At 48.0% G+C, this 13944-nt stretch overlaps 1 protein-coding gene across 4 annotated transcripts in view; it reads left to right on the top strand.

Moving 5' to 3' along the window:
- LOC137332605 (ran-binding protein 17-like) overlaps positions 1-13944 on the top strand; it is a 686121-nt gene that overhangs the window by 181957 nt on the left and 490220 nt on the right. For all 4 annotated transcript variants that reach the window (XM_067996561.1, XM_067996562.1, XM_067996559.1 and 1 more), the window contains one exon: positions 12656-12828. In XM_067996561.1, coding sequence (XP_067852662.1) covers positions 12656-12828 — 173 coding nt within the window. The remainder of the gene's footprint in view (positions 1-12655; positions 12829-13944) is intronic.

Below are 13944 nucleotides of genomic sequence, written 5' to 3'. Positions count from 1 at the left end.
TTTATCAAGATCCCGTTGCAATCCGAGATAACCTTCTTCACTGTCCACAATGCCACCAATCTTGGTGTCATCTGCAAACTTAGTAACCATGCCTCCTAAATTCTCATCCAAATCATTAATATAAATAACAAATAACAGCGGACCCAGCACCGATCCCTGAGGCACACCGCTGGTCACAGGCCTCCAGTTTGAAAAACAACCCTCGACAACCACCCTCTGTCTTCTGTCATCAAGCCAATTTTGTATCCAATTGGCCACCTCACCTTGGATCCCGTGAGATTTAACCTTACGTAACAACCTACCATGTGGTACCTTGTCAAAGGCTTTGCTGAAGTCCATGTAGACCACGTCTACTGCACAGCCCTCATCTATCTTCTTGGTTACCCCTTCAAAAAACTCAATCAAATTCGTGAGACATGATTTTCCTCTCACAAAACCATGCTGACTGTTCCTAATCAGTCCCTGCCTCTCCAAATGCCTGTAGATCCTGTCCCTCAGAATACCCTCTAACAACTTACCCACTACAGATGTCAGGCTCACCGGTCTGTAGTTCCCAGGCTTTTCCCTGCTGCCCTTCTTAAACAAAGGCACAACATTTGCTACTCTCCAATCTTCAGGCACCTCACCTGTAGCTGTCGATGATTCAAATATCTCTGCTCGGGGACCCGCAATTTCCTCCCTAACCTCCCATAACGTCCTGGGATACATTTCATCAGGTCCCGGAGATTTATCTACCTTGATGCGCGTTAAGACTTCCAGCACCTCCCTCTCTGTAATATGTACACTCCTCAAGACATCACTATTTATTTCCCCAAGTTCCCTAACATCCATGCCTTTCTCAACCGTAAATACCGATGTGAAATATTCATTCAGGATCTCACCCATCTCTTGTGGTTCCGCACATAGATGACCTTGTTGATCCTTAAGAGGCCCTACTCTCTCCCTAGTTACTCTTTTGCCCTTTATGTATTTGTAGAAGCTCTTTGGATTCTCCTTTGCCTTATCTGCCAAAGCAATCTCATGTCCCCTTTTTGCCCTCCTGATTTCTCTCTTAATTATACTTGGATAAAATTTCAATACTCCACAGGGAATGGACTGGCTCGCTGACAGGCAACAGCAAGAGTACTGGCGGAGTGGCAGGGGTGGGAGCAGGAATGTTGTCATCCTGACAGAGGAGAGCAGGTTCGTGTTCCATGGAGCCACTGCCACTTGCTCTCTCCCGTTATGTGCCACCTTCTCCTGCACCAAGAGGGAAGTGTGTCAATGAGTATCCTGCAAGATGTTTGGGTAATGTGGCTGTCATGGTTGAATAGCTACCAGTGTGTGTGAACTATGTATTGTGGATGTAAGGCTTGCCACAGTGCTAAGTGCATGGGATGTGTCTATTACCACCACTGTGGTGGAGCTAATACAATCTGCTATTGTCACTGACAGGATGTGGGAGGACAATACTCACCCAACCCTTTCTCTGGAACGTGTAATTTGATCCAGTCTGCTACAGAGTAATTCAAGTTCTCTGGAATATGTAATTCGATCCAGTCATTGTCAGGCAGGCTACGGAGTTCACACAAGGCACGGTACTAACACTACTGATTTCACAGAACGCACAGTGCTGACACTACTGAGTTCCAGGAACGCACAGCGCTGACACTCCCGAGTTCAGGGAACGCACAGCGCTGACACTCCCGAGTTCAGAGAACGCACAGCACTGACACTGCTGAGTTCAGAGAACGCACAGTGCTAACACTACCGAGATCAGAGAACGTACTGCGCTAATACTACTGAGTTCAGAGAACGCACAGCGCGAACACTACTGAGTTCAGAAAGGAAGGGGTAATGCCATGCAGGGATTTCAACATGAGGATGAGAAATTTAAAATTAAGGTGTTGGTGGACTTGGAGCCAATGTAGGTCTGCGAACACAGGGGTGATGGGTGAACGAGACTTGCTGCGAGTTAAGATATGTGCAGCAGAGTTTAGAATGAGCTCAAGTTTATTGAGGGTGGAAGATGGGAGGCTGGCCAGGAGAGCATTAGAATAGTTGAGTCTGGAGGTATCAAAGGCATGGATGAGGTTTTTAGCAGCAGGTGGGCTGAGGCATGGGCTGAGACAGGCAATGTTGTGATGTTGTGGAGGTGGAAGCAGGTGGTCTTTGTGATGGAGAGGATATGGGGTCAGAAGGATGCCGAGGTTGCGAACAGTCTGTTTCAACCTGAGACAGTGGCCAGGGAGGGAGGTGGAATCAGTCGCGAGAGAATGGAGTTTGTGATGGGGACCGAAGATAATGGGGTAAATTTTAACTCCGATGAACGGGTGGGTTGGGAGCATGTGGGCTGTGAAAATTGTTGGTTTTGAGAGCAGGACTGCATCCCAGGTGCAACCCGCCGACTTCCAGGTTTGACCCAGACACATCTGGGTGTGCGCGTGCTTCTGAAACCCAGGAGGGGATATTTAAAGGGCCAACTGAGCTATTTAAACTACTTAAGGATGTTAATTTTTTGTGGTTTGAAGCCATTTTAACTGCTTCTGAACGTGTCTTCCGTGGCCTCTGAGACACTCCATGGAAATGGAGGCAAGTTGTAGCCGGCACCCATTTGGACTTTCAAACCAGTGATTGACATGAAGAAAAGGTGAGTTTTTGCAGCAAGGCAATCAGTTCTCTCAGACAAGCCTTTGGCTGGGAGTTCTTTGTGTTTAGACTCAGATTTCTTTGTTAACACTCAGAATTCTTGTGTGCACACATATTTACCTACATTTTGGACCCCCTCAAACTGACACCATCAGGATGGGGTACGCAATGGATTTATTTCACAGTCGATCTGAGGAGGAGGCACATCACCATCCATGGCAGGCACGGCCTGCAGTTCTGAGGGTTGCAGCTCCACAAGACAGAGGTGCGCCACAAGGACCTGCAGAAGAGCAGAGACGGGACCAACAGAGGGGCCGAGGTGGCAAGAGGCACTACCCACGTGAGAGGGTGTACAGACGGAGGCTGAGCTTCCTGGACCCATCTGAGAAGCAGTGCCTACGAAGGCTCAGATTGAGTCGCCAGGTGGTCGCAGACATCTTCATGCTCCTTCATGCAGAGCTGCTCCCGGCTGGGCCTGGTTTCCACGCATTGCCCGTCGCAGTTAAAGTCACCACAGCCCTCAATTTCTTCACCTCCGGATCCTTCCAGGGCACCACCAGTGACATCACCAGGATCTCTCAGTCGTCTGCACATAAGTGTATATGACAGGTGATGGATGGCTTTTTTGCCAGGCATCAGATAACATCAGCCAGACTGAGAGGGCAGTGAGTTTCGACTCTCTGGCTGGCTTCCCACGGTTGCAGGGTACATTTGATTGCTCACAAATAGCAATCTGAGGACCTGCACATGAGCCAGGACTGTCCATCAATCGAAAGGGATATCACTGCAACAATGCGCAGCTGGTTTGTGACCACCGGAAGAGGTTTCTGCGGGTGTGTGCTAAATTCCCTGGCAGCTGCCAGGATTCCTTCATTTTGCGCAAATCCAACATCCCGGCCCTCTTCCACACAAAACAGGCTTAAGGGCTGGCTCATTGAAGACAAGGGAAGACCCCCTGTGGACATGGCTCATGATACTTGTGAGAAACCCCACCAGCGAGGCGTAGCTGTGTTACAATGACAGTCACATCGCCACCAGGTCTGTCATTGAACAAGCCATAGGAATGCTGAAAATGCGCTTCAGGTGCCTGGATCGATCTGGGGGAGCCCTTCAGTACTCAACAGTGAGAGTGTGTAGAATAATAGTCTTGTGTTGCGTCCTGCACAACATCGCTCAGCAGAGAGGGTTACAGGTGGATGAGGTCCCACGCGCTCATGAAGCATCCGCACCTGCCATCAACATTGAAGAAGACGAGGAGGAGGAGGACGACGATGGGCAACCCATCGGCAGAGCAGCAGCGCACATAGCTGCTCATGATGCCAGGGAGTCACTCATATTTGATAGTTTCTCATAAGCAGATCTGCAAAGTGAAGAAAGTGAAGTAGCCAGACCACCTGGAACGACCACCACCACCACCAACGCTGGCCACCCCTCCTCAGTTTGCATGAAACAGTCCTACAACCACACATACACCCATTGTAAACGCACCCAATGGGTGGCATCAAGTCTTGCCGTTCATGATGAGGGACATGCAAAGGCGCTTTCATGAAACGGACTCAAGAATGGACAAGACGTGGCAGTGGTGGTGACAAGTATGACATATATTGTGAACATATATAAAAAAAATGTCATTTAGTCAGACAGCCTTGTGCATACCCTTGGTGCTCACAAAACCTTTGCCTTCCTCTTCCTACAGGGTGCATTCCTTTGTGGCTTCAGCAGAGGTAGCGGCAGGTTGCTCAGGTCTCTGCCCTGACTGCTGAAATGCTCTCAGCCTACACCCTCTGGGTTTTGGAGCCCTTGAGGGCCCTGCCAAACACTGCTCCACCTGCACCTGTGCAGGGGCAGCCTCGGCCATCTGGAGAGGAGGCAACTTTGCAGGTACCGGTTGAGGGAGGGAGAAAGGATGGGAGCGCTTTGAGTGGAGTCCCCACTTCCATTTCCCCTTTCGCCATCAGCCCTTTCCTGGGCCAGGGCCACATTACTCCCACCACCCTGCTGGACGATAGCTTGGAGCAGATCTGTGACACATTCTAAGGCCACGGCTAAAGTATCTGTCTGCCTGTTTAAGACGGCAGACATGCTGGCATCTAGAGTCTGCACGGCCATTGTTAGGGCCTGAATGGACTCATTTGAGAGCCATGATTGAAGCTTAATGGAGGCTGCCATTCACTCCATCGCAGACATTCCCGCACTTACCTGTGGTACCATTCCACTCATGCTGGAGGTGGACTCATCCATCCTCTCCGCCATTGTGGACAGCGTGCATGGCATGACTTCCAGTACGTTGCAAAGGTGCATCTATACCTCGATCATTCTCCTTTTCAAGGATGGCCCCCGGGGTTCAGCATCTGCGTCCAGCTGAGCAGAGCTTGGACAGGAGTGCGCCCACTGGTATGGCACCGGAGGCATGGAGCTTCTCTGAGGAATCGCCCTCGTCCACATCGTGGGCTTTGTCAACACTCCTTGAAGGCCCAGGAAGAGAACATACAGCAATACTAAGAATCATCGCAGAGGTGATGTTGCGATGAGCACCCTGAGGTGTGCAACAGATCAAGTATTGATAATATCAATTCATGTCGTGTGAGGGGATGTTAAAGTTCTGTCATAAGACGTTTGCGGGGTGCCAGTCTTGGCATCTCCGGCAGCCAGACATTCCTGTGTCCGGCTGAGTTCCAAGGCCTCCTCCTCCGCCTCCGTCAGGGCCACTATTTGTGATGGCCCCACTCCAGTCCTTGTCCTCTCTCGTGCATTTTGCACTCTCTTCTCCTGCAAGGGGAGAAAGAACTGACGTGTGAGTGAGTGAGGGTGATGGAGTCACCCGATGGATGCATTGCTTTGGGTGAGGCTGCCCATGAAAGAGATGCATCAGAGGGTGACTTTCAGACAGACTCACGACATTGCAACAGGATTGGGAGTGGTGGGTTCACAAATGTGGAGGTGAGGAAGTGCACAGAAAGTGAAGGTAAGTTGATAATGAGACTTAAGTGGGTGTGAGGATTGATGTGATGGAGTAGGCTTGGCAAGACAGAGTGAGAGGGTGGCGTGATGTGCATTGCAGGATGTAGGTGAATCAGTAACTGTACTCACTTTTCCTGACCTGGTTAGGTCATTAAAGCGCTTCCTGCACTGCACCCATGACCTTGCCACGGTGCTCCTGCTGCTCACCTCCTTTGTCACCTCGAGCCAGGCCTTCTTGGCGGCAGAGGCAGGGAGCTTCCTCCTATCCCCTAGGTATAGGACTTTCCCTCCTGCTCCTCACACCGGCCAGTAGCAACTCAAGTGAGGAGTCAGTAAAGTGGATTGCTGGCTTTGTCCTTCATTGTTCCATTTCTTTAAATTGCTCCTTTCTCCCTCAAAATCCATGGTTGCAATGTCTCTTTAAATACTCCAGCTTTCAGCACGTCATTCGGGTGCGCAGTACACCCACTGCGCAGCTTGAAGATGCGAAACCCGGAAGTCACATTAAGGGCCTTCAATTGAGTCGCGATCGCTCGAGAAAACGCATAGAAATTTTTTCCCGGTTTCCCACCCATGTATTGACTCCCCCCCCCCCCCCAACCCTGTTGAGATCCTGCCACTATGTTAAAATTTATCCCAATGTCTTTGGTCTTCCCAGTGTTTAATTGGAGGAATTTTCAGTTCATCTAAGACTAGATGTTAGGCAAGCAGCCTGACAACACAGAGCCAGTGGAGGGGTCTACAGGTGGTGGTGGTGGTGAGGTAGAGCTGGGTGCCACCAGTATATATGTGAACCTGACATCATGCCTTTGGATGATGTCACCAAGGGGCAGCATGTAGATGAGAAATAGGATGGCGCCAAGGATAGATCCATGGGGGGCTCCAGAGGTAACGGGCGGGGGTGGAAGAGAAACCATTGCAGGAGATTCTCTGGCTGCTACTGGATAGGTAATAGTGGAACAAAGCAAGGCCATTCCCACTCAGCTGGACAACAGAGGAGAGGAGCTGGAGAAGGATGGTGTGGTTAACCGTGTTTAAAAACTGCTGAAATAAAGATGAGGAGGGATAGTGCATCACGGCCACAGTCACAGAGGATCTCACCATTGACTTTGACTGGGGCCGAAACCTCATTGGAGAGGTTCAAACATGGAGTTGCGGGAAAGGTGGCCGACAGGTATGGGGCCAATGGAGAGCAGCATTGCCTTCTACTCCACAGATGCAGACAACGCACTGTCTTTGGAACGTAAGTGATAGCTGTTGGGAATTGCCAGCAGCACTAACTGCACAGTGTCACCTCTTCACTCCTCCAGCTGCTCTGCCAGTTGGATTATGAGTATCTCTGAATGCTGTTCATCCTCCTTCTGTTCTTCATTCAAAAAAAAGAGATCACAAGATAACATTTGCCTCTCCTTGAATCAAGTGTTGACCCCTCTTTGTGTGATGAATGATTTCTTGATATCATTCCGACATTTAAATCTCTGTTTTTTCTCCTATACTAGCAATTCTGCTTGTGGCTTTTCTTTGCACCGGCCCCAGTACATCAGTATCTCCCTCGTGCCTCAGTGACCAGCACTGCACAAGAGAGTTAAGGTGTGGTCCAAGCAGCAGACTGTTCACAACTTCCTCAGACATAAAGGCCTGGACTTTCCTTATGAAAATCATCTGCTCCTGGGTGGTGGCCTGGCAATTGAAGTGGAGCAGGGCCCCTCAGCTCAAGCTCCACAACAGAGTTGGCCACCTCGATTTCTGCCATGATTTCCCTCCCATGATCCCTTTGTGGCCCTGATCATTCTACGGGCAGAGCACCCGTTGGAATCAAATGAACAGGACGGGGAGTGGGGGGTGGGGGGGGCGGAATTGCTAAATTCAAACACACGGGCAGTAACTGTTGCCCCTACAGAAGTGACAACAGCTCTTATACCCTCCTCCTAATGTTGGCCGGCGGCTACATTGATCTCCTGGACTGCCACAGGAACATAGGAATAGGAGTAGGCCATTGAGCCCTTCGAGCCTGCTCCACCATTCAGTTAGATCATGGTTGATCTGCATTTTAACTCCATCTACTCGCCTTAGTTCCATGTCCCTTAATACCCTTGCCTAGCAAAAATCTGTCAATCTCAGTCTTGAAATTTTCAACTGACCCCCAGCCTCAACAGCTTTTTGGGGGAGAGAGTTCCAGATTTCCACTGCCCTTTGTGTGAAGAAGTGCTTTCTGACATCACTCCTGAACGGCCAAGCTTTAATTTTAAGGTTATGCCCCCTTCCTCTGGACTCCCTCACCAGAGGAAATAGTTTCTCTCTATCTACCCTATCAAATCCTTTAATCACCTCAAGCTCCTCAATTTGATCACCCCTTAATCTGCTATACTCAAAGGAATACAGGTATTCTTGTGAACCTGTGCTGTACCCCCCTCCAAGGCCAATATATCCTTCCTGAGGTGCAGTGCCCAGAACTGAGTGCATTACTCCAGACAGCATGTACTTCAGAGCACTGTACAGCTGTAACATAACTTCCTCCCCTTTGTATTCCAGCCCCTCTTGAGATAAAGGCCAACATTCCATTAGCCTTTTAAATTATTTTTGTACCTGTCCACTAGCTTTTAGTGATTTCTATGTTTAGACCCCTAAATCTCTCTGCTCATCTACAGTTCATAACTTCTCGCCATTTAGAAAATACTCTGATTTATCTTTCTTAGGTCCAAAGTGGATGAGCTCACACCTTCCCACATTGAACTCCATCTGCCACAGTTTTGCCCACTCACCTAATCTATCAACTTCCCAACTTTCTGCTCCCATCTACACCATTTACTGTGCTGCCTAGCTTAGTGTCGTCAGTAAACTTAGATATACGGCTCTCTATTCCATCATCCAGTCATTTATAAATATAGTGAAAAGCTGTGGCCCCAGTAACGATCCCTGGGAGATACCACTTGTCAACTCCTGCCAATTTGAGTACATACCCATTATCCCTACTGTCTGTCTCCTACCTCCTAACCAATCCCCTATCCAAGGTTGCCTCCAATTCCATGCGCTCTTACTTTTGTTAGCAGTCTCTTACATGGAACCTTGTCGACAGCATGAACTGTAAAAACTCCAACGAAACTCCCATCTGCTGGGGGAGTGAGGCCTCCACGTTGTGAGTAGCTGCTGGTGGGATTGCATGGGCAGGCATGAGTCCCACCCTTCCACTTCACCAACACCATCTCATTGCGGTTTGTCGGACCTTGCTGTGTACACATTGGCTACTGTGATTTGGTTCCTTTAATTCTTTCCTTCCTTCCCCTGGTATGGCCCCCACCTTCACTCCTGCATGCTCAAGGCGCGCAGGCTTGGGTGTATCTGGTGCGCAACACTCTTCAGGATGGACAACATCAAGCGCTTTCAGGCCTCACCCTCCTCTGCCAAGATCACCGACTACTCCAGGGTCATCCTGGAGAGCAATGATAATCCTCCACTTCTTTACTGCCCCATCAATCATTTCATGAACTCGCCCCTACCTGCCCCTCACCTCCAACAACAAGTTGTGAAGAACTTACTGTCGCCGTGGTGCACTATCCCCCCTCATCCTCAATCTCATGGCCCACAGTCATCGATCACAATCATGCCTAGTGACTAGGCCTTCTGCAATGTGTGGTGTGGAAGGGCATCTCAGGAGCAGCAATGGGTGGACCTTTGAATGGCCTACAAACCTAGTGAAATTCCCATGAAGACCTGCCTGCTGCTACTCACCCAAATGGAAATAACACATAAATGTAGTGACATGCATGTTGGTAGGACCAACGCAGAATACGCTATTATTTACAGGGAATAGTACTGAAAGGGGTTGAGAGAGAAAAGGACCTAGGTGATAATGTGTACGGATCACTGAAGGTTCATGACCAATGTAGAGAAGCTGTAGCTAAAGCTAACGGTATTGGTTTGTATTAACAGAACCATTCAGTAGAAATCAAAGGACTGTCATTATACAGGTCGCTGGTTGGACCTCACCTGGAGTACTGCGCCCAGTTTTGGTCCCTCACATGGTGGGTGATATAGTGGTCTTGGAAAAGGTTCAAAGGAGAGCAACGAGAATAATTCCTAGCTTAAAGAACCTTAGTTACTCAGATAGGCTTAAAGAGCTGGGTCTATTTACTTTACAGCAGCGTACACTTAGATGCGACCTGATAAGAGGGAGTCTGGGGAATGGGGGTGGGGAGAGAGGAATGGGGCGGGTTAAGTCGGGCAGAGTTGGGAACAGCAGCAAGAACACGGTGAGTGGGATCAATGCGGAGAACGGAGCAGTTGGTAAAGTGGTGAGTGAAACCTGGAGACCTTACTGTGGGTAAATAGTGAAAGATTATTTCCACTGGCGAGCCAGGCCCCACTCTATGGAGGGCTGCGTGACACCAATTTGTGTCAGTTGTTGTGAACCTGACTTCACACATGGCACAGTATCAGCATGATCTGTAAAAACTCCCCTGTCTGCTGGAGGAGTGAGGCCTCCAAATTGAGCAGCCTCCCACCTCACTTTGACTCTGAAAACACTTTGCGTCAGGCCAACTCAGCAATTAACTTGTGGACCTCTTCAAAGATGTGGCCCCATGAATGGGCACTGCAAGATCATGCGGGGGGCTGTAGCCGTTTCTCTGAGGCTGAATTTGACAAATCCACAGCATTGACTATTTTACATAATTTGGGCTGCAAGGTTGGTTTAGTGAGGGTGCATTTCATTCACTGAGAACGGGTGAAGATGACATAATTGGAAGTGAAGTCACTAGGGGAGCTGTAGCTTTTTAGCATGCGTTAAGAGTGACATCATCGGGCGCATGGGCAGGATGATGTCACAGGTCGATGAAATCTGGAAATACCCAAACTGTCACTCTCCCAGGTGCAGCCATTCTTCAAAGTATCACAGCACAGATTCAGTTTTGAAATGAAGCCCGCCACTTCTTGCAGTCACATTGCACTTCCCCTTTAAGAGATGCTCGCTGCCTTTAAGAAGCACGAGCCACTCGTGATTTCGGGCCCCGATGCGTGCAGCCAATCAACAGCGCAGGTAGCACGCAGCAATCATTTAAAACAGCAGACAGCACGAATGTAATGCAACGACAGGGTGCGGGTTAATCGCGCACTGCACTTGCTACGCATGTTTTCAGGGGTTATCCAATTTAAACCCCCTTGTCTTTCTATACCAGGTGGTAAGTGGGCTGGAGACTTCCTGCGATTTGGATATACAGCCCCTCAGAGTCAAGAAAGAACTGTCAGTAAACTACAAACTGAACCAAATGGCAATTTGTATGTATTTGAAAACTAAGAGTCAGAGATTCCCTCTAAAATTTGTTGACAGGTGCTCACCTGATTTTTCTGGCAGTTTAGAACTTTCTGTTCAACAATTGAGAACAACTTTAGACAAAAATACCTCCTTTACGTAACAGGAAGTCCAACAGTTAATCCCAAATCACAGTAAAACAATGCCCACCAGGTCCTGCTGTCACCTCGTAAGGCAGAAAAATAACCACCAGATTACTCCGTACAGGCTAAAATTATGTCTGGATTTAGATTTCAGTGTACAGACTAAAATTATTCCTGGATTTACATTACTGCGTACGTGCTAAAATTATGTTGGGATTTAGATTACTGCGTACGTGCTAAAATTATGTCTGGATTTAGATTACTGCGTACGTGCTAAAATTATGTCCTGATTTAGATTACTGTGTACATGCTAAAATTATTAAACTTAAAATAATCAGACTTATGTTACACACAAACTGCGTTGACTGTTTAAAAAGATGGTTGGGTCTACTTTGACTTTTGGGCGACCTATGGGTGAACGTTGGCCAGCCTCCCATCCCGGCAGCGAAGAGGCCCTGTGATTTCGATGCTCCGGCTTCACTTCAAGTTTGGCAGGTGAGCTGCGGGGCGCAAACAGGCGTCCCAATGCAGCTCGCCTGATTGAGGCCTCAAGGTTGTGCCTGGGCTGCCGCCAGCAAGGTAAATTACAGGGAAGGAGTGTGACCGCGGAGGGTGGGGGTCCCGAGGTGCCACTCTATCTCCTCTGGGGCCCATCAAAACTTAGCTTTGGTGGGTCTCTTGGGTTCCATCTCCCGTGGAACAGATCAAAGCCTGCACGGCGCAGACTCCGACCAGTTGCAACTTAAAATGGCAATCGGGGTCCTGTTTACGTCATAGGACCCCAATTTCAATATTGAAAGGGTCCCATCGCCTAAAACAGGAAGGCATTTTGGACACCCGGCGATAGGCCCCTTTCAAAATGGAGCCGGCCGCATCACTGATGTTAACTGGGCGGTAAGGCTACTGACCGCAATTTGTGGCTGTCACCGCCCCATTAATGCCAGGCAAAGGTAGTGAAAATCGACTCCGGTGTCTAAAGTTCTTAACGGTCCTCTCAGCAAGTGCTTACTAACACAGTCACCAATGGTATATACATCAGATTATTCTTAGAGAGCCTTTATCATCCTCTTCATGTATGGAGGCACAGTGAGCGTATGATTAACAACAGTGAGAAAGGCCCTGGGTTTTAAGAAGATCTAGCCCTATGAAGTTAAAGCACATTTCTTGAAACAGTCAGCCAATCAAAATGTTAACAGATTTAATACCTTAGCAGACAACTGGAGAATGGCGCAGGAATTATGTCTCCTCTCGGGTGATCACACCACCCCAACTAGCCAGGTTTTAACACCCAACAGAGGAAATTACATCTCAAGGCTGATATCACCAAGAGGAATTCACGTCAAGTAGATCTGCGTTGGATCCCATGGAAACTAACAATGGGATGTGTATTGGGTAGCTAGATGTGGATACAAAACTATAAAAATACATTTAGTACACTCACATTGAATGAGTTGACAACGAGTATTTTTAAGGCAGCCATATGCGTTGGCCTTTCACAGACTAACTGCACCACTGAATGAAGAATATTTCACAAAAACATCCCAGAAACACAGCTGGCCAATGGCCATTTTTAATACAATTTGCCCTAACATTTCAAATCATTGAAAATAGTTAGAAATACTTATATTTCTTACACCTATATTATTTAATATTTCTTTTCCTCCTTCTTAAACAGCATTGGGAATTTGCTCCAAACAGTGTACACTATCTTCTGAGTCTGTGGCAGCGAATGGTTGCATCGGTCCCCTTCGTTAAGTCTACGGAACCTCATCTGATGGAGACGTATGCACCAGAAGTCACAAAAGCTTACATTACTTCAAGGCTGGAGTCAGTACATATAATCGTAAGGTACACCCATCGCAGACTGGATTCATGGAATTACATAGAATTTTACAGCACAAAAACAGGCCATTCACTCCACATGAGTCTCCTCCCACCCTATTTACTTCATCTCGCCCCATCAACATATCCTTCTATTCCTTTCTCCCTCATGTACTTCTCTAGTTTCCCTTAAATGCAGCAGTGCTATTCGCCTCAACCACTCCACGTGGTTGCGAGTTCCACATTCTCACTACTCTCTGAGTAAAGAAGTTTCATCTGAATTATATTGGATTTATTAGTGACTATCTTAGAATCATAGAAATTTACGGCACAGAAGGAGGCCATTTGGCCCATTGTGTCTATGACGGCCGAAAAAGAGCTATCCAGCCTAATCCCACTTTCCAGCTCTTGGTCCATAGCCTTGTAGGTTATGGCACATCAAGTGCACATCTACATTAAATGCGATGAGGGTTTCTGCCTCTACCACCCTTTCAGGCAGTGAGTTCCAGACTCCTACCACCCTCTGGGTGAAGACATTTTTGCTCAGCTCCCCTCAAATCCTTCTATCAATTACTTTAAATCCATGCCTCTGGTTATTGACCTCTCTGCTAAGGGAAAGAGGTCCTTCCTATCCACTCTTATCTGGGCCCCTCATAATTTTATACACCTCAATTAAATCTCCCCTCATCCACTTCTGTTCCAAAGAAAACAACCCAATCTATCCAATCTTTCCTAATAGCTAAAATTCTCCAGTCCTGGCAACACCCTTGTAAATCTCCTTTGTACCCTCTCTAGTGCACTCACATGTTTCCTGTAATGTGGTGACCAGAACTGCACGCAGTACTCAAGCTGTGGCTTAACTAGTGATTTATACAGTTCAAGCATAACCTTCCTGCTCTTATATTCTATAACTCAGCTAATAAAGAAAAGTATCCCGTATGCCTTCTTAACCACCTTATGTACCTGCCCTGCTACCTTCATGGACCTGTGGACATGCTCCTTTACAACTCTCAGTATCCTCCCATTTATTGTGTATTCCCTTGCCTTGTTTGCCCTCCCCAAATGCATTACCTCACGCTTCTCCGGATTGAATTCCATTTGCCACCTTTCTGTCCATTGACCAATCCATTGATATCTTCCTGC

The sequence above is a fragment of the Heptranchias perlo genome, chromosome 14 (genome assembly GCF_035084215.1).
Source record: "Heptranchias perlo isolate sHepPer1 chromosome 14, sHepPer1.hap1, whole genome shotgun sequence".
NCBI lineage: Eukaryota > Metazoa > Chordata > Chondrichthyes > Hexanchiformes > Hexanchidae > Heptranchias > Heptranchias perlo.
This window is presented reverse-complemented; position numbering and strand designations above follow the sequence as displayed.